The sequence below is a fragment of the Carlito syrichta genome, unplaced genomic scaffold, assembly GCF_000164805.1.
Source record: "Carlito syrichta isolate Samal-C Ts95f unplaced genomic scaffold, Tarsius_syrichta-2.0.1 Scaffold274013, whole genome shotgun sequence".
Classification (NCBI taxonomy): domain Eukaryota; kingdom Metazoa; phylum Chordata; class Mammalia; order Primates; family Tarsiidae; genus Carlito; species Carlito syrichta.
The window spans coordinates 59,266-83,659 of record NW_007218109.1 but is presented as its reverse complement, the minus strand read 5'-3'; the positions used below and the strand labels follow the sequence as shown (position 1 = coordinate 83,659).

At 41.0% G+C, this 24,394-nt stretch overlaps 1 protein-coding gene across 1 annotated transcript; it reads left to right on the top strand.

The window, feature by feature from the left end:
- Nucleotides 1–1,540: 1,540 nt before the first annotated feature.
- On the top strand, nucleotides 1,541–23,546 carry LOC103254246 (transcription factor SOX-6). The gene is made up of 3 exons (XM_008052381.2): nucleotides 1,541–1,769; nucleotides 4,611–4,827; nucleotides 16,966–23,546. The coding sequence occupies exons 1-3, from the start codon at nucleotides 1,547–1,549 to the stop codon at nucleotides 17,267–17,269; spliced, it is 744 nt and encodes a 247-aa protein (XP_008050572.2). The 5' UTR covers nucleotides 1,541–1,546; the 3' UTR covers nucleotides 17,270–23,546.
- The last annotated feature ends 848 nt before the right edge of the window (nucleotides 23,547–24,394 follow it).

Here is a 24,394-nt window from a genome sequence, read left to right as displayed (position 1 = left end):
GGAGCTTTCAGTCTATTGTGTTACAAGAGTCAGCTCTTTGGAAATTATATAACATCAGGAATTTGAACATAGTTTCACAGGTGTTAAAGAACTACTCTTAAACAACAGAAAGATAGACTGGGCGCGGTGGCTCAAGCCTGTAATTACAGCACTTTGGGAGGTTGAGGTGAGAGGATTGCCTGAGCTCAGGAGTTCGAAACCAGCCTGGGCAACTTGGTGAGAACTTGTCTCTATAGTAAATAAAAAAGTTAGCCAGGTGTGGTAGCACGTGCATATAGTTCCAGCTACTTGGAAGGCTGAGGTGAAAGGATCACCTGAGCCTAGCAGGTAGAGGCTACGGTGACCGTGAACATGAGACTGTCCTCCAGTCTGGGCGACAGAGTGAGACGCCAACTCCAAAAAATAAAAATAAAGAATAGCGGAAAAATAGATCAGGTCCCTTGAAATGAACAGCTCTTAGTCTACTTCTTTTGCATACGAGTTGAAAAACAAATCATCTTTACTTAATGAATATTTATCTCATATCGATTATGTGGGAATTCCTGAGGATACAAGAATGAGTACAACACAACCACTAACTTTAAGGATCTCATATTCCTGGGGATGGAGTGGAACGTTCAAAAGGAGATAGGCACATAAGCAGTGGTTACCTTGGGGGCATGTAGCCTGAAACTAAGAGGAGCGAGTGCAGCCTGGAGAACACCATTGTGCGTGCTGTTTCTTTAGCATGCATGATGTACCTTCTCATTTATCTTTACCCCGCTTCCACTCACCTGCCAATTTCTTACTTATCCTCCAAGTCTCTGTGCAGACATCACATCTCCTAGGAAGCATTACCAGACCATCCAGGGTGGTGGGCTCTGGGCGCCCTGTGAACTTCAATACTGCAACACTTACCATCCCGTTCATTTTAATTGTCTTGCCTCTCTGAACTGTGAACTTTTTAAAAGCAGGAACTGTTTTATTCACCTGTATTTCCCTAGCACCTGGCATAAGGCCCAGGTCATAATAATTGCTCAATTAATATTGTTTGTTGACTCAATACATTTGGCCATGAAATGTAGGAACATAGACCTTGAAGAATGAGTGGGATTTAGCATGAAGGAGTTGGAGAAGAGATTTCCAGGCAATGAGAAGCACACAGGTAAAGACAATATTATGAAAGAGAATTCTACTTGGGGAAAACATATCATTTGAAGTGGCAGTAATTTTTGACAAATGAGTGTGAAATGCCTGCTTTGGAAGGAAGGAATCACAGCAGGAAAGTTTGCCAGAAAATGCCAGCCACTGCTTTATCACCATCTACCACTGATTGTAGGAAATGTAATAAGTGTCTAAAAACATACACAATTAATTCTGCTTAATGTGTCAGAAGGGCCTGTAGGGTTGTCATTTGAAACTGTCTTCTGCTTCCAAGAGGTCACTTAGAAGAGCAGGGCCTGGGAAGAACAGCTGAACCAGGCGGCTAGCTGTGGTACGCGGTCCCCATAATAATGCTTTCCACTCATCTTGTTCCTCCTGCCCCGACATTACAGGAAGTAAAGCCATGAATGGCTCAGCAGCTAAACTACAGCAGTATTATTGTTGGCCAACAGGAGGTGCCACTGTGGCTGAAGCACGAGTCTACAGGGATGCCCGCGGCCGTGCCAGCAGCGAGCCACACATCAAGCGACCAATGAATGCATTCATGGTTTGGGCGAAGGATGAGAGGAGGAAAATCCTTCAGGCCTTCCCTGACATGCACAACTCCAACATTAGCAAAATCTTAGGTGAGTGCAGCTGCGTACCGGAGGAAGCTGATCTCCTGCCTGTGAGTGCCTCCAGCCAGAATGGGGGCAGGGGCCTAACCCAGCTCCTTGGGGAGAAGGTGGTGGCAGAAGTCAGGTGAAAGCCAACCAGCTATGCCAGACCCTTTGTCATCTCTGCCTCCCCTGCCCTGCAACACGGCATTTAGGTATAGGAGTTATAATCACCAGGTGCCAGGGCAGGACTGGATAAAAACTTATTTAAGAACCAAAGCTGTTTATAGTATGTGTTAGTACTGTGAATTTAGCAACCCTTGAGAAGTCACTGCTAAACAAGAATCATGGAGGCAAGCTGTATCTCTTTTTAGTATCCAATCTTCTTACAATAATATGTTTCTACACTCGTAGACCCTTCCATTTTCTGCTTTAGCATTCTTGGGTTCACATGTCCCACTGAAAGAATTCATCAAGGACTAGAAATGAACCCTCAAATGGTGTGCAATTCGTGGAGTGCAGAACAATGTCTCTAATGATAATTCTGAAACTTGCAAAATAAATCTGCCTTTACTTTAATAAGACATGACTTGTTCGGATTTCATAGCTGTGAGTTGAACACATAGACCACAGGGCAGAGGCCCATTTTGTGGTAAATTGCCAGAGCGATTCTCCTGTTTCTCAGGATTAAACTCAAGCCTTGTTCTATTCGTGTAAAGCCTGCCTAGTGTAGCTTACACAGTTTGGAATTATTGTGCGCAACATATTGAACATATTTTATTCAACATGCAGCATTACAGTCAACATGTTTCCTCTTTAAAAAGAAAAAACACAGAAGGCACTGTTCATTTAAGCTGTCATGATGTGACAAAATCTCAAAGGAAGCTGTTTAAGAAGCTGAAAAACATTAGAGACTTAAGCTGTGGTTTTAATTTTTTAAATGTTTTGTTCAAAAGCAATAAATATTTAACCTGAGTAAATATCAGTGATCTGGACATACACAAATACACATGTTTTGTCACAGTATAAATAATTTAACTTGATTCCGAGACATTTTGAGGCAATGACCTCTAAGAAAATTTAAAACATACATAAGATCAAATAGTGGTAAAATGTTAAAATGAAATTTTTTTCTTTTTTCTTTTCCTTTTGACTTTTGAGTTTCAAGATGGATACTAAATGTCATTACAGTTTAAGTGTGATTTTATTTTTAGAGCTTCAGAAATCTGCATAGGGATGTTATTCTTTTGAATTGAAATACTTTTCAAACCAAAATGTTCCTAATGGACATTCACTTTTGTCTAATTAAAAAGCATTGCAAAAAAATTAGTGTTTCTCTGGCATTAGATGCTTTGTATCCAACTTTGAGATTTTTACTTTTTTCTGCCATTTTAGTAGCAATGTGAGTAAGCTTTTAGATGGTTACAGAACCTCTCTGTTTCCATTTTGGCAGCTTTGGGGAGTCTATATTATTGGTGTGCATTCTGTGAAGAAAATTATTAAGAATATAGTAAGTATATTCATAAAACGTAAACCTTTAAGCTCAAGCATTTCAAGAGTACCAAGAATTCTGTGAACTGGGGCTTTGCACTGCTGGGAAGCCTATGTGCAGAGACTTTCTACACAACTTGTGCACAACTATCAGGAAAGAACGGGGATGGATGTGCTATTAAAGCAGACCAGGATATTGCTGGCTACAGAGAATATTTGTACAACTTTTCCATTTGTTTATGTATGAAAAATCTCCACTGAAGAATAGCTAACATCCAGTCTGCACAGCTGTTACCGCTTTATTCACCAGCGAGACACAAAAATGCAATTTGATACATGTAAAAAAGCACATCCCTTCTTCGTCAAGTGTTTAGATAATTCTTTATAAACAATATTAGAGAAGTGAATACTTCTCCTTCTTCCTGTGTAAACCGTATTAAAAATTTTTGTACTTTTATTGGTACAGCTTTAAATGAGCGTTTACAGTACTTGAAAATAGTATATGTAATTCCAACTGTACCTTCCGGTTCTAAAGTTATAACTTCTTAAGTAGAGCTTAGGTTTAGGTTTTTTAATTATGCTAGGCCAGGGGAGACAGTGTGCATGGTAGGTTTTTATACAAGGAAGGATTTCAACATGTGCTGACAACTTATCAAAGGATGACTTTGCTAAAGATACTTGGAGTGTGGGAGATGTTTGAATTTCTGGAACTAAGAAACCTGAGAATCCTGTCATACTCAAAAGAATGCCTAGGAAGCTTAGGCTTTTAGCCTTCTTGAGATAGACAGGTGGATGAGGAAAGACCTTGGTGTGAGAGATGATCTTTAAGCAGCAAAGATATGTATATTTATATTGAGTTGGGGGTCTCACTCTGTCACTCAGGCTGGAGTGCAGTGGCACGGTCTCAGCTCACTACAGCCTAGACCTCCTGGGTTCAGGCAATCCTGTGTGCAGTGATTTTTATTTTTATTTTTTTGTAGAGACAAGGTCTTGCTATGTTGCCTACGCTGGACTCCAACTTAATGTGCTCAAGCAATTCTCTCACCTCAGCCTCCCAAGGTGCTGTGATTATAGGTGTGAGCCACTGTGCCCAGCCAGCAAAGACATATTTTCAAACAATATAGTAGCATTAGTCTTAAAATATTGAGAGAACGAATAGTCAAAAAAGTATCATTATACAAATTGTTCTTTATCCTGTAGTCTAAATAGCTAGTTGGAAGGATCAGTGGTATATGGTACCTGGAGCTACCCAGAGCCCAGGTGATACCTGGAGCTACCCAGAGCCCAGGTGAGTGAAGAGGTGGGAGGGAATATTGGTTGTTTTTGCCTGGAATATGCTGCCGTGACCACTTGGGTGCTTAAGGCTATTTCCGTGTCTAGGATCTCGCTGGAAATCCATGTCCAACCAGGAGAAGCAACCCTATTACGAAGAGCAGGCCCGGCTAAGCAAGATCCACTTAGAGAAGTACCCAAACTACAAATACAAGCCCCGACCGAAACGCACCTGCATTGTTGATGGCAAAAAGCTCCGGATTGGGGAGTATAAGCAACTGATGAGGTCTCGGAGACAGGAGATGAGGCAGTTCTTTACCGTGGGGTAAGCATTCCTGAACTCAGCCACCTGGGCTTTCTTTCCCAGTGAGAAACCTCAGGATGACTCCTGGCGGTGTGTTTGGGAAGGGGATTAAGGGAGGAGAAGTTGTGACATTGAAGGGGCTTGACATATTGAAGGGCACAGCCTTGCAACGTGGCTCCAGCTCATATCAGGCCAAAATTGCCATAGTTCACTCCCGCTGGTCACCCCTGTCGCTGTCTCCCAAGCCAATTTAAGATGCTCAGTGCCCACACACATAGTTTCTGGTAGTTTATTTAAGCAGACACACAGGAAGAAAAAAAAAACTAACCTTAAGAAATCCCCAGAAGCTTTCCAGCTTCTCTGGGTGGTGCTTCTGACTGTAATCACAATAGTCTGCTTTTGTTGTGGGATCTACCACAAGATAATTGGCCTTGACATTGGTTAGAGGACCTCATTTTTGGCATAAGATCCAGAACTCCTGTTGCAGTAAATTATTCTGTGGTAGAAGCAGTAACAATGTGGATTTTCTTGCTTAAATCAGAAACTAGACATGTTTTTGATATCTTCAAGTCTGATTTCATGTCATTTTGTTTAAAAATTAGGTAATAGATTTCTGGTATAAATTTCGACTTGGCTGACTGGCTGTCTGCATTCAAAAGAGGCCCCTCCTAACCACAGTAGTCAGGATAAGTGGGGGTGCAGATGCCTGTAGCTTCCAGCACACGCAAGCCTAGGAGCACAGGGGGGTGGCAGAGCAGAGGGCCATTCTGGAGGCATCGGCCTGAAGCAGCTGGAATCAGAGGAGGGAGACCTTGGGAAAGGGCTTGAGAGAGAAGTGGAATAAGCAAAGGAAACCTCATTCACAGTTAACCTGAAGGAGAACTGAGGAGCTGTGCTGTCCCAGGGCAGTGAGGGCATCATGTAAAGGTGGAAAAGATACCTAAAGGAGAAGGACAATGCTGTTTAGTTTAAAGGATACCCAAAGTAACCCCAAGGAACAAAAGGTTGGTTTCAGAAGCACGTTTTAAAAAGAATAGTAAATCAAGGCTGGGCGTGGTGGCTCATGTCCGTAATCCCAACACTTTGGGAGGTGGAGGCGAGAGGATTGCCTGAGTCCAGGGGTTCGAAACCAACCTGGGCAACTTGGCGAGACCTCATCTTTGCAATAAAAAACATATTAGCTGGGTGTGGTGGCACATGCCTGTAGTTCCAACTAGTTGCAAGGCTGAGGCAGAAGGATCGCCCGAGCCCAGTGGGTCAAGATTGCAGTGGCCGTGAGTGTACTACTGCACTCCAGCCTGGATGACAGAGTGAGACTCTGACTCAAAAAAAAAAAAAAAAGAGTACTAAATAAATACAGAAAACACAAAGTCAGTGAAAGTAGTCTGGGTCATAAACCCGTGCAGTACATGAGAGCATCTGGGTCATGAGAGCACGACTTTGGAGTTTGACCGCTGAGGTTCACATACTGACTGTGCCACCTACTTGGGCAAGTTCCTTAACGTCTCTAACCTGTTCTCTCACCTGTGAAATGAAACAAATAATAGTACCTGTCTTGTAGGATTGTTGAGAGGATTCAATGAGGCAATGCTTTTAAAAGAACTTTATATATTCTCAGTACGATATCACTAAAGGTGAACTCTAGCATTATCATTACTATTTAATACGTATTTACAATCACAGCAAAACCATATTTTATATCACACTTGATAATCGATGAACTTCTTTATACTGTGGCAGAACCTTTTAGAGGTAAAGGAGGCATAAGCCACTTTATTATTCAAGATCCCAATACATTAATAAGTGAAGACATGTTAAAATAGGATTATCAAATTCCTCTGCATTATAAATGTTTGCATTTTTTAAGTAATGCTTTTAAAACCAAAAAGAACAATGCAATATATTTGGACTATTCACATGATAATTAAAGGATGTATAAAAAATGCCAATTATAGTTTGCTTTAGGTAGTATGGTCGTAGACAGCAAAATACAAATTTAGACTCTATGATAAATGTCCTCTTTTAATCCTGTTCGTGTGTCTTGAAGATTATGTATCATCTCTTTTGAATAGAGAATCAGAAGTTCAAGTCTGATATCTTTTGTGATTCCTCCCCTTCTCCCCAGTCATGTTCCCTGTGTATTTAGTGATATATAGTGGGCTTCATAGTCAGGAAGGTTATGAAAGGTATTGTGTTTAGTTCCCTAACACTTATTTGAAGATACGAGTTGCAGTAATACTATTTAATTTAGTTCCCTTTACCAAAGTATACATTAAAACAGCTCTGGATTAAAATACCTCAACATCTATCAATGCATGCAAAATTAAAAATCTAAAACAACTTAATAACTTTATCATTTACTATCTAGTGTGTACTAGGTATTTTAGATATATAAATCACATCACTCTCTAAATAAGATAAAGAAACTTGAGGTTTAGAGAGGTCCTATGTCTGCTGAAAGGTGAGAAAGAACAAGAGTTCGAATCTAGGTCTCAGCCACATCATGCCAAGCAACTGTCCTTAGCACCTTGCTCAAAATATACCTCATAAACCCTATTCCAGCACAGTCACAACAATGGCTATGCCGTTTGAGCAAGAACTCTTAGAACTTGGAGAAAATGAAGTCTTTGGTTGTGGTATATGGTGCATAAAAGGAGATTTGAGGCTTAGAGATGAACGATCCTCTTCCTGAGAGTGGCAGAAAGTCCTTTCTGGAAGGATCATCTCAGACTATGGAATAGGGCTACTGAAATGTGGGCAGTGACTAGATTTTCTTTAATCTTCAATGCTGAGATTCTTCTGCCCGGCTTTAGTAATACCTACTACACAAAGCTAGGTATTATTTCTACTTAAAGATTGGTATTCTTTTTAAAGTAGTTACAGTTGATAGATTATTAACTCCCTGGGGATCGCCTTTGGAAATTGATCATTATTAGATGTAAGGCTATTACAAGAGAAGGGAGAAAAACAGGCAAAAATTCAAAGATTGCTATTGACTTCTTGATGGAATGGGTGAGATCAATTTTTATGGCTGATTTTGAAAAGACGTGCACAACTTTCAAGCCAATAAAGCTGCATATATTGCTCAACATTTTCATGCATTTTACTGACTACACGACTGTAGCTGATGAGTTAGATTTTTTTTTAACTTAGCTATTATGAAGTGAATTTATCAATAATATGGAGTGGAGTAAGGTTGGCTCTTGCTTTGGATTTAACCCCTTCATATCACAGAATAAATATCAGAATTTTGTAATAATTCTGATAAGAGCATTATTCATGTAGAAACGATATTCATTAGTGTACATACAGCTACAATAGTTTTTCCCAGAGCCAAATGTATTTGCACTTATTTGAAACTTATTTGGTAATTTACCCGTGAACTAATGAAGAACTATGTAGGTACATTCGACCCTACATATCTGTGGCTACTGCATCTGTGGCTTCAAGCAACCACAGATGACAATAAAAAACAAAACAAAACAAAAGTGAGTTTGCTACTAATGTGTACTATGTTGTTAGGCCTAGGGTGGTTGCATCTGTACTAAACACGTATAGACGTTTTTCTTGTACATCTTTTATTTCCAAAACAATACAGTATAACAATTGTTTATATAGTATTTATATTATACTAGGTTGTTATAATCTAGAGATTATTTAAGTATATGGGAGGATGTATGTAGGTTATATGGAAATATTACATCATTTTATACAAGGGACTTGAGATCATTGGATTTTTGTATCTAGGGGGTCCTGGAACCAATCCCCAATGGATACTGAGGGGCGATTACTATAAAATATTAAATTTGGGGCTACTTTTTAAGCAATGCAAATGATAAATTATTGAATATTTACTGTATGCAATACTGTGCTGAGCGAATTATATAGATTTTTGCAAATACAACAAATTTACAAGAGAGTCAATATCATTCCCACTATAAGGTTGAAAACTGTAGTGTTCAGAGATGTTAAATAATTTGTCCAAGGCCACACAGCTAGTAAATGGCAGAGCTGAGATTTAAACCAGGCATATGCTAATGTGAAACATATGTCTTTTTTTACCATTACACATACCTCTCAATTAGAGCCTACAAATTGTTTAGAGGCTATATAGCATAGTAGTTGAGAGCACCAATTGTGAAGCCAGACTATTCGGCTTAAATACCAGATCTGCACCTTCTCAGATGTAAGAACTAATGCATAGTAATCCTTATTCCTCTTCCTTTGCCCTTGGGAAACTTATTTAAACTTTGTTTCCTCATATGTGGAATTAGAATGTTAATAATACTGACAACATATTCAGGAAAGATCGAATAACTTAATATATGTAAAATGCTTACTTAGAGCAGTGTCTAGCATATGGTAAACTCTAAATTAGAGTTAATATTGTTATTCTAGAAAAAGAATATCATGTGCCAAGTATGTTTTTATATTGTATTAAATAATTGTTTTCTAGTACCTTATGCTATAAGTGATTTGAATATTTGCCATTTTGATTTTAATCATAAAAAGGTTGAACCAAGTCTACAAGATACTTGTAAATATAATTAAATTAGCATAAGCTAGTCATACAGTTTTCAATATTATCCTTTAAAAAAGCTGGATTAGAAACTCTAGTAGGTAAAGTATAAAAAGATTACTCTTATTTCCAGGCTTCCTTCAGTATAAACTACAGAAATTTGTAATGTTCAGGCTTATCTCCTACTGAAACAAACTTCATCATCTTCATTTATAGATTTCATAAGGATCTGAAGGTCAGCAAACAATGGGGCTTTGCCAACATTAATATGTAGTCACTTTGCAATTGACAAAGCTCAACTACACTCCAGAAATATTATTGTAATTTGGAAACCTTGCAACAGTGCTGGCCTCCATCAGGGCCAACTTATACTTTTACTTGGACTGGGTGGGAGGCTTCTTAGCCATCTCTGTTCGTATCAACTGCGTGCATAAACTTTTACAAACATCTACAAATTTGTTTTGATGTGCACATCTATTATTTGTGAAACCCAATACCTGCCAGCTATTCCTGTTTGTAAAATCTGCAGTGTTTGAATTTTGACTTTGAAAATGATCTATAAAGGAAGGAAAAATGCTTTTTAGGAAAGTAATTTCTGATAGACAAACCTTGAGCCTGCTGGCTGGATATTCCATTTTGTTCATTGATTAGTCAGTCAATTGGCAAGCGCCTATTAGAAACCAGCTATGTGTCCAGCACTGTACTAAATTAATATAGTACATGAGGCACTATTTATATACACATAGGCTTTCTGAAAATGCTATAGTTGGAGAAGCCAGACACATATATGAACAGATAAACAAATCATAGTGTGTTACACATATCACATTCACAGCATAGGTCTGCATAGAACATGTGATGAGCTACTTAATCTTGATTTCATAGAAAAGAACAAGTGAAGTGCAGAGGAAGTGAGCTGACTGTGCATCGGGGTCAAGCATAGGGCATCCTTGTGGAAGGGACTTGAAGTCTGGGTAGGTCAGACTGGTGGAACGTAATTCCTGCTTTAGCATGAAGGAGAACAGAAACACATGGGAGGAAATGTGGAAGTGTCCAGTGATAAAGAAGGAGGCCAGCCTAGGAATTGCCCCTGACAGTAGAGGAAGTAAATGGAAGCAAGGTAGGGGGGAGCAATATTTTGGAAGCCCTTGAAAGCCAGGGTTTTTCAAATGTAATTAACTGTGCACAGTTAATTTTTTAAGTATTTTTTTATGCTGATAACAACAATAAGAAAACAAGATCTGTGTGATGGTTGATTAGCTTATGATTTTGCATCCACAGAATCAGTTGTAACTTAAAAAGGGTCTCAGCCATTGAGGGAGTTTTCCCTAAGTTCTGCTTGAACTCTTTCAGGGCTAGAGAGCTCACTACTTCTCAAGGGAGCTAGTTCCTACGTGGAACATCTCTGATTGCTAGAAAGTTCTTTTCTCTTAACTGAGCCAGAATCTGCCTTTTTTTGCTACCTTGTAGGCTGGTTCTAATCCTCTTGTCTGGTCTCTCCTAGAACAAATGTCTCCCTTATTTATGAGGATAATCATTCAAGCATCTAAAGATGATTATATGCATATCCTTTCTCTACCACATTTCCTCCCATACGTCTTTTCTTCTCTAGAATAGGTTACCTAGAATTTTGGTTTGTTTTCCCTATCACTCACTAGTTCCTTCCTTCAGTGTATTCAGTAGATATTTATTGAGTGCCTTCTATGTTACAAGCATAATCTAGGCTTTGGATCATTCGGTGAAAAGTTTTGTCTTCGTTAAGCTTACATTTGAGTGATACAAATCAGGCAATAAAGCAATCAATGAATAAATAAATAGAAGATAGTGATACGATAGCCATGGATAATCTCACTGAGAAGGCAGCATTTCAGCAAAGACCTGAGTGGCTGAAGGAGCAAGCCGTGCAAATATCTGGGAGAAGCAGGGAGAGAGAAAAGCGACTGCAGAGGACTCGAGGCAAGGCTGTGCCTGGTTTGTTCAGGAGGAAATAAGGAGGCCAGAATGACAGTAACAAGTTGAGTAGGCGGAAAGATGGCAGAGAGGTCAAAGGGAGCCAGATTGTGAAAGGAATTGTAGGCCATTGTGAAGACTTTGGATTCGACCCTGACTGAGATGGAAAGACCCACTGAAGAGTTGTAAGCAGAGGAGTGCTATGATCTGATTTAGATTTTGAAAGGATCACTCAACCTACTGGACTGAGAATTGTCTGGAGGGGAATGCCCTGCAGCAAGGAGGTCATTGTTGCTACAATAAACTGGATTAGAGCTGAAGGTAGCTTGGACCAGGTTTGTAGAGGTAAAGGTGGTAAGAAGTAGAAAGATTCTGGTAGATTGGATATAAGGCTTAAACTCAATACATTTACCAAGGATTGGCCCAGGCAACTGGAAAAGCAATTGGAAAGGTGAAGCAGTCATTAATCAAGATCAGGATGGTCTTGAGAGGAACAGGTATGTAGATGAATGGTCAGGAGTTCAAGTTTTGCACCTATGAGGTTGAGATGGTGTCTGGACATCTGCACTAAATAAGCAGTTATATATACTTATACATGAGTCTAGAATAAGCACCTAGTGAGGCATTTACTGGAAAGAGAAATTTGGAAATTATCAGCTCATAGGTAATATTTTAAGTGATAGAACTGGACAAAATCACCAAGGGAATACATTTAGATATAAAAGAGAAGATTTTCAAGGACTGAGTTGATGGGTACTCCAGTGCTTAGATGCCAGGAAGATGGGAAACAAAGGGTCTTGGAGAAGCAGCTAATGAGATCAGAAGACCCAGTGGAGTGTGGGATCTGGGAAGAAAAGGAAACAGAATGGTTCAGCAAGGAGAAGAGGGATCAGCTGTATCAAATGCTGCCCATGGCATAGGTCTAGTAAGGTAAAGACCAAGAACTAACTTTTGGATTTAAATGTGAAGATCACTGGTGGTGTGACCTTCATAAGCTCTTATTTCAGTGTAGTTCTGGGAGTGATTGAGGTGGATTTAAGAAAGAACTAAGTAGAAGAGATGGAAAGATAAGAGTATTATTAATGTGAAAATTATATTCATTTCTGAAAGGTTGCTTTTAAGGACATCAGAGAGATACATGGAGGAGATGGAGGGGTACATGAGCCCAGTGTTTCATTTTTGTTTTTAAGGTAGGAGTGATTCTAGATTCTAACATGTCCATTGGGAATGATACAGGAGAAAGGAAAAATCAGTGCTGTGGATGGGTGAGACAGTTGCTGAAGAGACATCCTGAGTAAGTGGGAACAGATAGTGTCAGTGCACAAGCAGAGAAGTTAGCTTTATGTGGGATTATGAATTGATTTAAAATACAGGAAGGTGGGCAGAGGATGGGTCACAGGTGGGATGGTGGGAGCTTGTGAGAGTTTCTTCTGCCAGGTCATGAGTTCAGAGTGAGAATTGAGAAGTAAGACATTTGCAGAGAGTTGAGAGGGTAGAAAACAATTGTCTAGAAGAAAATGTGCAATGCAATGGCCAAACAGAGGCCAATTTGAAGCTTATGGTTATACACTTAGAGACTGGGAAGCATGGTGGTGTATTTTCTCCAGCCAAGTTCAGCTGTGTGGCTAAACCAGAGTAGGGAAAGAATTAGATTTAACTAAAGTTAGAGTGTTGCTGTATACGACAGTGGAGACTATCTGTGAGGTAGAGAGTAGCCACAGGATTTAAACTTGTAAAGAGGCAAGTGAGGGCACAAGGGAGAGGGGCATAAGTAAGCGAGGGCAGTGGAAGTTGAAGGACCAAGAAATTGACCCAAACTCCTCTTGGTGGGGGCAGGCGGGAATTGTGAGCTGGGGACTAGAGGGAGGCTACTAGAAAGATAAGGTGTGGTGGTCAGAGAGTAGGCTGTTAAGATTGAGACTAGGAAGGGGGAAAGTTGGCAATGACAAGGTCTGCTGTATGACAAGAGAGTGAACCACTAAGATAGGGAGCGGTCTGATTTTCACAGTGGGGGGAAGGCGAAACTGAGACATCAAGATCATCTACAGAGAGTATGAAGTCATCAAAGTTTATGGCTGGGATAATGTTGGAGAGGCAGCAACAGTGAGCCAGGAGCCTAAGACCTTTGAGGAATGATGGGGGAAGACGAGGCAGAAAGTAGATAAGGGGCTGAGCGGGTGACATAGTCTGGTGACATGAGATTCAAAGATGAGATTTTTAAGATGGAGGAATAAAAACTCGCTTGGAAGAGACAAGAGGGGTTAAGAGACAGATACCCCACCTCAGCCCATTTGTGTGATGGGGACAGAAAGCAAACAGCCAGTTCTTGAGAGGACTGTAGGGAGAGCAGTGGTCTAAAGAGAGAGCCAAGGTTCAGTTAGAGCTGTGGCAGTAAGTCCTAACGGTTGAGTTCTGGAGGGTACAATGGAAAGATTTCAGGAACTAGGGAAAGAGGGAGATAAGGCTAGAAAATCAAAGGTTACTCTCTCAGGATTCGTTCCTTCTGAAAGTTCTCTCCCAAGATGTCTCTACTTTCCCATCTCAGATGTGCTTTCCTGTATTCACTGTGGCCGAGAGGAAGTCCTCTCCTGGCCAGGCTGTGAACCTGAGTCCTGTTTTACAGTCTGTTGTTGTCGCTTTTTCCGAATGGCTCCATGGGCCAGTACTCAGGGTGAGTCCAGCCCATGACCTTGTCATTTCCTTGTGCACCCCCAAACCCAGAACGTGCTTGCTCTCTGTGAGTTTACACCAACTTCCCAAAGAGGGAAAGAAAGGGGAACTAACATTTGCATATCTACTCTATATACATAATGCTTTGCATATGTGTTTTTAATCTCCTTGACAATACTGTCAAGTAAGTTCGATCTTCTAATTTTTAGATGAGGAGAGGGAATGTCAGTGATGATCATTAGCTTGCCCAGGGTCACTCCACAGGTAATTGGTGGATTCCAACCCAAGTCTGTCTGAATCCAGAACCTAAGCTCTGCACTGTACCACATAACCTTCTTCCCAGAAGGCCTTGGTGAGGCAAGAATCATGTCTTTAGGGATATGCTCTCACTCTAGCATTTACGTACAATCTGAAATAGTTGCATGTGAATGTGCGACCCCTACCTGAGCCGAGCTCCCTTCATTTCCTCATGGTAGGGGGTAACCCCTCATTTTTACCATCACTTGCTTTTAATACTGGTGAGGGGCTTACAACAGTCATACCTGTCTCTTTACCACCCAGAAGCAGGCTTTTTTGAATACCACGTGTCTCACTCTAGAAAAGAAATTGTACAGATGTTTGACTTGCTTGTGTATTTCTAGCATTCCGTCACCAGCTTAATGTCCAAATACTGTCAGATATGTGGAGTTCAGTTTAGAAGATTTTGATTCTAATTCAAATCACTTGTTTTCTGGTAGTGTGAGTTTGCTTTCTCACCCCAATTTTGACATCCAATAGAGAATTTGTGACCTAGGGAAGGCTTCAACTCCCAACCATTTTACCTGTGTGGTCTTGGAGAAACAGCTGGAACTATGAACCTTAACTGGTTACTTCACTTGTAAAAGGGAGAAATGGTTCTCACCTCATGAACTTATTATTAAAGCTTAGGATTAAAGCAGATGATGTGAACACATCTAAGTATAGGCCCTGGCACATCATAGGCACTCCATTCAAGCTTATTTAATAGAACTATAGATATAGATATTCTGATAAAAATACTGTGAAATGACCATCTATTCTTTGTGAAAAGAAAATATATAGTGTGTTTCTTTATGCAGAGTTTATATTATAGATCAGCCTGTCAAGTTGGAAAATCTGTAAAATGGGTTAATATTGCAGTAAAAGTTTGTCCTCCGCACTCATAATGGAATTAAGACAAAAATGTTTTTATTGCAGTTATCCAAATTCAGTTAAAAAAATTCATGAGGCATTCACTGCCATGGGAAGGTTAGCATGACATTTAATTTTCATTAATTTGCCCAAAACTTAGGAAGCAAGAAGGATACTGTTTTAGAGTTTGATTTGATGAGATGGAAAACAGTATTTTATGTTTCTACGCATGGATTTTGATCTCTCTATTATCTGCTTCCTTCAGGCAATCAAAAAAATTCACCATAAGAATCATAAAAATTAGATTAATAGCAGGTGTTTAGTGTCAACTGGGTGCTGACGGGCTCTGTAGAAGTCACGGATATTTATGGACTATTGCGAGCTTAGTTCATCTGTATACTGAATATTTCTAAAGGAAAGAATGGAGGAATTCAATTCAGGTGATGACCTAGGTTCAAATTCTGACTCTGCTACTTATTGAAAGCAGGACCTGAAGCAAGGCCTTAATTTCTTCATCTGAAAAACTGAAACGATAATAACTTATTGAATTTTCATGTTATGTTAGTTGAATGAATAATGTGTGAAAATATTTTATGTGTTATGTTAGTGAAAAGTTAGGGCATCATTATGCCTCATGGTGACTGAAGGAGGCTGTGAAAGACAGCATGATCTGATCTCTCACCTGTTTCCAAGCCATCTCCATCACTTCTCCTTCTGCCAGGCTGGAAAGCATGCAGGGCTTTGTGAGACAATTATGCTTCTTCTAGACATGTCAAAGAATAGCTGGAAACTAGCTATTTCTTCACAGAGTGAGGATATTTTCCTGATAGAGTGAGGCGGATAGAAAGTTTTGGCAATAAAGCGTTGCCAGTAAGAATTGTTTCAGCGATTATTGACCTGAAGCCACGAATACAAAAAGCTGGAAGGACTTCCAGAACTTCCTTGACTCCAACTTTTATAAATATGTAGTGACCGAGGCTCTGAAGGGATAGCTACAATGACATTTTTGAGACTAATCTCCACTGCACGGTACTGTCCAAAAGACTGAGAAACACTTGGTGAATGTTGCCTACATGAACATACTGCATCAGTCATAATCTCTGAGGTAGGGAGCTCTTTAATTCTTGTGTCCTGGTCTGAATACCCCAGGTGAAGTTGAAAGACAGTAGTCATGTCTCCCAGCAGAGGGAGAGACTGACCTTCACAAAGAGTCTGTTAAGTTTATTTGAACTGGGGTGGCGTTACGAAGGAATGAACTGGAGTGCCCAGGCCTTGGCACCCGTGGGGGTGGAGGGTGAGGCATCGTGTCTGGTGCCTGTTATTCTGCTGAGTTGCAGAGCTCTCGCAGCTACTTGTCCTGACTCGTCCAATCCCAGCCCCAGTTCCAGGCCAGGGCCTCAGAGTAATACCACACTAGGTCCTTTCTCAACTCCATCTTTCCTCTATATAGTTCTCAAACCAAGATGAAGATCATACAAACCTGTTTAATAGTGTCATTATCATGTGTTTCATGCCACTAGTCTGTTTTTTAAAATGTTCTGGGAGATCTTAAAAAATGATCTCACGTGTAACTGTGGAATTAACTACGTTTGTTCCTCATGCCAAGTGTTATCCAAGCATTGCCATATTTGCCATGTTAAAGGGATCTGTCTTTATGTTGCAAAACCATTGATCAATTGCTGCATTATATTGTTTCACCCCAAACACAGCATCAGGGAGATTTGCAGGACTCTTCAGGGAACGCCTTTATTATTTGCTTAAAATGTTAGATAGCCCCCCTACCAACCTTGGACCACGTAGGGGATGAATTCCAACGCCACACAGATGAACATATATTCTCCTGTTTCATTTTGTTTTTTGAATCTACGCAGGCAGCAGCCACAGATTCCAATCACCACAGGAACAGGTGTTGTGTATCCCGGTGCTATCACTATGGCAACTACCACACCATCGCCTCAGATGACATCTGACTGCTCTAGCACCTCCGCCAGCCCGGAGCCCAGCCTCCCGGTCATCCAGAGCACTTATGGCATGAAGACAGACGGCGGAAGCCTAGCTGGAAACGAAATGATTAACGGAGAGGATGAAATGGAAATGTATGACGACTATGAAGATGACCCCAAATCAGACTATAGCAGTGAAAATGAAGCCCCGGAGGCTGTCAGTGCCAACTGAGGAGTTTTCGTTTGCTGAATTAAAATGCTCTGACATTTCACCCCCCTCCCCAACAAAAAGTTCTTAAAGAGCCCGCATGCATTTGTGGCTCCACAATTACATCAGCAGAATGGTCTTAATTGTTTCGTAAAGTGTGAGACAGATTAAGTTTTCCCTGATTTTTCATGAACTTGAGTTTTTTGTCGTTATTGTTATTGTTGTTGTTGTTTTTTTAATTTAGGTGAAGACATATTAAATATGAGACACCAGGACTTGAAAACTTATCTCAACCCGTAGATGTCTTACAAGTCTTCTATTTTTGTCTTACTTTTTTTTCCTTTTGGATGTTGATAAAGGTTTAAGTTACTGTTTTAGATGGGGTTAAACATTCTCACTCAGGTATGCTGTGCCGGCCTACAGGTTGTGAATGTGTTTTTATTCTGAATTCTTTTAGAAAACAACTGAGGATTTCATATTGTGAAACAGAACAAGTCCACGGCGTGTGCAGCTGCATGTAGGAGCGTATTCAAAAGGCCTCAGAATTCCAGTTTTCCATGCGTCGAGTTAAACTTTGAATGTGCCAAACTTTTTCATAACTTTTGAATCTTAATATTTTGAAAGTCTTAAAGGAGACACTGCAAAGTCTTAGACAATCTTTGGCATCTTAAAATAAAATAGCAAACCAACTTTTTTTTTTTTTCCAGAAAATGGTAAAGTACTCAGGAATCTGGAGACCAGATATTGTAAGGAATGAACAAGGTTGCCACAGTGCATGTACCCAATTGTGTTTGCCTCTTGACGTGCCATCTGTGCGTGACGTGGCATGACGCACACACACCAGAATGATCACCACACCAGATACCGACTGGTGGTCTTCTCTGCCTGAGACCACCTCTCACTACATCCATTATCCCTTTGCCTTTAACCCTGACATTCAGTCTTAACACATTTTTTCTTAAATAATTTATTCATTCCAGAATGTCAAGGGTCCATTTACTATTTATTTTTTAAAAATTGTTGGTGGCATTAATTTAATAATTCTTATTTTACGCCCTCCTTCCCCAAATAACTTTTCAGCCCTTTTCACCTCCTTCTCCTGCTAGATACAAAAGATGTACATAATGATTTTATGTCCCCAGAGCATCTGGAAGCATTTCTGAAACTGCGATACTATTAAATACCTATATCATTGTTTCTAAACATAAGTGTATATCTGGCCACAGGGCTGTGTATTTGGATGTAGGGGTATAGTCTTAAACAGGTATGCCCCTGAGGTTCACTGTGACCTCAAATCTTTTGCCAGAATTTTCCCTTATTCAGTTCAGCAACAAGTAGTAGGGTCTGCATCAGTGGCATTTCCCCTGAATTCCCTTTAGCAGCAAGGGTCAACAGAGGTTACTGCCAGACAGGAGAGTCCTGCAGCCACACCTGAAGCCCAAGGCTTGTGGGCCATGTAGGAGTCCCAGTGAAGCTGTCATGGGCTGGCACCTTTACACTGAGTTGTCTTGTCCTAGCTGGCACATCCAGGGAATTCTTTGCAAAATTCACAGGATGTAAGAAGCTACATGACAGCCTCAAAGCAAAGATAGTGGCAAATAGTCATGCTACGTCCAGGGAATGAAAGAAACCACAGGGAAGGAGAAGAGGGGAAATACATTCCCTCTATGGGACGTCCCTACTGCAAACTCCAGAGAACAGGTAACTCCTAGGGCAATAGAAGAGATCCCCTGACTGACTCCCTGTACCTGTGGCTACATGGAGACCAGCCTACGTGTGAACAAGACGAACTGTGTTTGTCACACAAGGATCCTCCGGGAGACGTGCTGCTGGGCTGGGAAGCAGTGAGGTTTCAGTCCCCATCTCCGAACTCAAGGGGGCTTGCCATGCCATTCTGACCTTCCTGAAGCCAGGACTGGTTGCCTACAGGGTGGGGCAGTCCACCCAGAGTGGTTTGATGGGCGATTATCAGTGAATGGGACCGTTCACCTCATGGGACGACCCAGAATCTGATCACCAGGACATAGGAACGGCCCCATCAGATTTCTTGAGCCATTTTGTCACTTGGAAGAAAATAGTGTACCTTCCTATTTATTTAAGAGTGCTCAAGACCATGCCTAATGGCAATAAGTAGGTCTAGCCAAGATATCTCCAGCTATTCCGCTAGCTGGGAGTACTCTCTATAAGCTGATTAAGGTACTGATAGGAATGTTTTGTTCTTAATATTGGTTGGGGATTAGAACTTTGTTTTTGTACATTTATTTGAAATGAGGAGGAGGTCATTTTTCTAAAAAAACAAATGAGTATTTATTATTCTCTTACTGATCTCTCTGAGTATATACCTCTCCTCAGTTCAGTCTCATGTTTGTTTCTCTTTCACTCTGGCTTTGGCTCTCTCTCACTCCTTTTTTTATTTTGTTGCATAGGTAGGGTGTTGTATGGCTAGCATTGTATTGTATGTAATTAATTTTGCACAAAGGCGAACATTTAGCATAGTAGGTTAATTTTGTTTGTTTTTATGACCATGCCAAAATAATATTCTGGGCTGGTGGAGAACAAAGGACTGTTCTTTAGGACTGAAACTTGATTTTGCTTGTAGTAAGGAGGAAAAAAAAACAAAAAACACACACTCACAGATGTTGTTTCGTAAGTGTTATAAGCACTGGATATAAATGGTATTTTTTATCACTTCTGACTAATGTGAAACTGTTGTACGAAAACTACATGAACAAAAGTCATCTGTTTCGACTCGTGTGGGCTTGCCTCACAGTTGCCGGATTTGAGTCATTTTTATGTCTTGTTATTTCATTTATTTATGCAAAATACACGTGTGTATGAACGCTTTGTTTTAGCTCCAGCTCTGCCTCAGTTCTGGGGCTCAGTTACTTCTAGCCATATTCTTAAAAATGAAAGGCTATTCAGGAATGATCTTTTATTGGATCAAACAGTAACTCCGTATTCGAATCTAAATTTTGCGCATAAGCAGTTTATTCTATTTATTAGCCAAGTTTGGCTCTAAATACCCACGAAAATTAAGAATGACAATCGTAGGGATCACTTCACTTTATTTTCAGCGGGGCTTAAACAAAGTTTTTATGACTTTACCATCTCATTTTAGATTTTTCTAACTGTGTAAATATAACATAGAAATAGAATTTATTTGGGGTTCATGAATACTTAGTGAGATATAAGTTATGTATTTCCTTTTTGTTCTCTATCCATATATGTTGGTCCAAACTCGAAGCTGATGAGACACTGCCTCGCGGGGACGGTGGCTCCAGGAGAGAGCAGTGCAGGGCCTGCAGCCTGGACAGCGGATGCCTCACTGGGTTCTCAGGCACTGCGGGGCCCACTGTCCACAGACTCAGACCTTCCCCCGGCTTTTCTTATCGAAAGTTGCGGAATTGAACACACTAAATTTCCAGTACAGCTAGGAGAGAGAGTCAATTAGCTTTGTGAATTCACAAAAATCTTCTGAGATCATTCTGTGATTTAATAGCAAGAGGAATAAATGCTGTTAGAAAGGCAAAAATCTGCTTCTGAGATTGGCTATTAATAAAACTCCCACCATGCCAGTTCGATTAAAGAATGTTAAGCTATTTTTTTTCAGTGCTCTCTATTTCACAGTATCTTCAAATCAGAGATAAAAATTATCTCCATTTTGTTAAAGAACTTACAGGATCAGGGTTTTCCTTGTCACTTAGAATAGGGGCACTGGCAGACAATCCTTTCCTTAAAAAATGGGCCATATGGAATAGGAAGGAAGAAAGTGTGAGAGAATGCACAATCAGTCTGCTGACATGAGCAGCCAGGCTGGCGTTTCTCTATTTCATGTGAGAAATTTCAGATGCGAGGCGGTGTCCCATCCAGGGAGGTGCAGAAGCTGTGTTGTTTCCACACGAATCCAGCTCCACCTCAGAGGAGCACATCAGTTTGCTTCATTTGGTATTTGATCTTCTCCATCCTTGTTCTCAGGCCTGACTCAGTCTGCCAGGGTCCTGACACCAACTCCCAGGCCATGCTCTAAATTCAGGTGCGTGCTCACAGGGCTATTGACTTGTCAGATTCTGGCCTCCCCTGAACATTTGCCTCATGGGAGCCTGGGTGTGTGTGAAAAGGGTGTGATCACTCAAGGGTTGGAATTAAAAGGCCGCTGCTTCTTGGGAGCACACCCTCCTGAGCAGGGCAGCAGGCTCCAGCTGAAAGCAGGGATTGTTCTGGGAAGCCCATTCACTTTCTGTAGCCTAGTCGCTTGAACATCACAACTGAGGCTGCTTCTCTCAGTTTATGCATTTGCAGAGAGTTGACCTCTCCCAACCCATTAGGGAGCGGAGAAAGAATCACTAAGTGATTTTCAATCATATGAGAAGTCCCCTACCAAGTGCCAACAACTGCAGACAAATGCAGCTAGAGGAATGTATCGAAATTATTGCTGGGTCTTCCTTTTTAATGAAAATGACAAAGATGGTCGCTGTAGCCTCTCCTGATTTTGTACATGCTTGTTAAGGACCGAGTTGGCACTTAAGCTCACTTCTCAAAGTATAATAATGACATTGTGTGACCTCATTTGCCCTCTCACAAAAGAACCTGCATCATTTCCTTAAGTCCTCTGCCCCTGGCCATGTTTTCTTCCTTAATAAACAGCATCTATCTGTTATTTCTGCCGACGATGTTCTGTTTCCGATGCCATATCCTATTGAGAGTGCCCCGTGCTCATGTCACTGAAATACTGATATGCAAACACACTTCCTCTTCCTTTGCCTTGCATCTTTTCCTCTGGGGACGGACCGCTTTCCAAAAGCTCATGAACAAGTATTGGTAATGCTGGTACCTTTGGGGCAGAGGTAGGGGGCGGGCAGGGTAGGGACAGAAAGGTCATGCCTCGCACAGATATCCGGTGTCCACGGCAGTATGAAAGCTCGACGGCAACTCAGTGACATATCTCGTTCCGTAGTATCTTATTCCTGACAAACCACAAGCATCAAGTGAGGCCTCAGTGCTGGTGCTCATGGAGCATGGGGAATGTGCAAATATTTAACTGTTTTGTGTGCTGCACATTGCAGGTTTGCTCATGTGCATTCTCCGTTTGTCTTCCTTCGTCTCATGTGTTTTTGCTTTTTTGGAAGTGCAGTCTCTATTGTACCCTTCTCCAGCTTGTAGCAAATTAGAATGCTTAGTGTTTATGTTCATTCATTATTGTATTTGCCATGTAAAATTTTTATTACCTTAGACAAGCTTATAAGCTGTTACTACATAACTTATCTTACTGTAACTCTTTTATTTCCCCAACGTTGTAATTTGTTTGTGATGTATATTGTGAGATTGTATTCTATGTTAATTTAATCAGCACAATTCACTGACATGCTGGACTGACATGCTGGCTGCTGTTTCAAAGTGTAAAGTTTGTGTTTAAAGACCCGCTGTTGGGACAACTGCAACCCTGTTGTCAAGGTACTGTGCTTTGGTTCCTATAGCAACACTGTGGGTGTGACCCTGGAGACCCCAAGGGCATTTCACACACCCTGGAGCAAATTTTAACTGCAGATTTTCTTTGTAGAAATTCTATGTATAATGCAGGTACCTACTTGGCCCATGGCTGGTAACTATTTGGGCAATTAGAAAAAAAAAAAAACATAAAAACTAGTGTCTATTGCTGCTTTGAATATGTTTGAAAGTCTGAAAATGTAAATAGTTTATCAAAAAAAAATCTTGTACAGTCCAGTGTAAAGTTTTTAAATGACCTTAAGGGTTGCCATCACATCTTTCTCACACTCTCCTCTTGATAATAATAATTAAAAAAAAGTTTGCTAAGGATTAAAGAAATGGGAAAAATAAAAAAAGAATCTCTTGGAATTTAAAGGAATGAATCATTGTTCTTAGCTTTGTTGCATACACAAACTTCTTGGATTTTGTTGTGCAGTATTGACGTGAGATCAAGCTCAACATTGAATAATCCTTCAGTGGTACTTCAAGTCTTCCCCTCCTCTGCCTCATAATTAAGGGAAAAGACAAAATTGAAAGACACACTGTCTTTATTATCCTGGTGTATGTTGGCACCTTAGCTACTTTTTTTTTTCCTTTTTGCACAAGGTGCTTTCCTGATATGTTAAACATGCCATCTTTGGGTGATGATGTATATGCCATGACGGGGCTGCGGCCCCTCAGGGGAGTGTCTATAAGAACTGCTTATTTATGCTCATTTACCTCAAGACTGTCCTCTCTACCCTAATCTAGTTGTCATCACTCCATCTTTTGTACTGCTGTTGACACTTACAAATTAAAGATAAATTTTGTTTTATGACCTTTGTGTATGGCCTTGTCTGTGCCCTGCAAACTGTCCCCACAGCGAAGTCCAGCAAGCCCTACTCTGGCCACCCGCCTGCTGCCAGAGCCTCAGGGCTCTCTGTTCTCTGCTGATGGCTCTGCCTGGCCCAGGGGCAGGTCCCTGAAACCTTCCAACCCCTGAAAGACGGCCTGCTTTTTTTCTTCATGGTGGAGCACACACACAGCTGCCTCAGGAAATGCTTGCAGATCCAAGAGGGAGGAACAGGATCCAGGGTGGATTTTTGTCAAGAGAAGATGAGAGAGAATGTCACCGCCTCTTTGCTTGACTTCTTCCTGAGCGCGAAATGGTTTATAAAAGCCCAGAGCGTTGTGGGGTGTGAAGGAATCTCAAAGGCCGGCCTCTCCTCTGGCCCCAACTTCTGCCAGCCCAGCAGTTGAGAGCAGAAATGCCGCTCTCACGGGGACATTTCCCGGTGCCGGGGCTAGGAGTGCCAGCTGATCTCTCAGTGGCTTTTGCCTCAGGGAAGACAGCGCCTATCTGCTTGTCCAGCAGTGAGCTGTGCCCACAGCGAAACTCAGTTCCCCCATGCCAGCTTCTGACTTGTTTCCAGAACTGTTTCATTGTGCTCAGTGTCTGAGGAATGGAGGTGGGGTCCTGGGCTAAAGGGAGCAGGGTCCTTGAAGGAGACTTGCTGAACCAGCCAAGCCAGTACTGAGGACTTGGAGATTAGTAACCAACACCTGGAGAATGAAACGCACCTGTTCCAGAGAGAGAGAGAGGTCAGCCACTTCTTCTTTTGATATTTCTTATTTAAAAACAAACAAACAAACAAACCCTCAGAGAAAAGCCAAGGATTTGAGAAA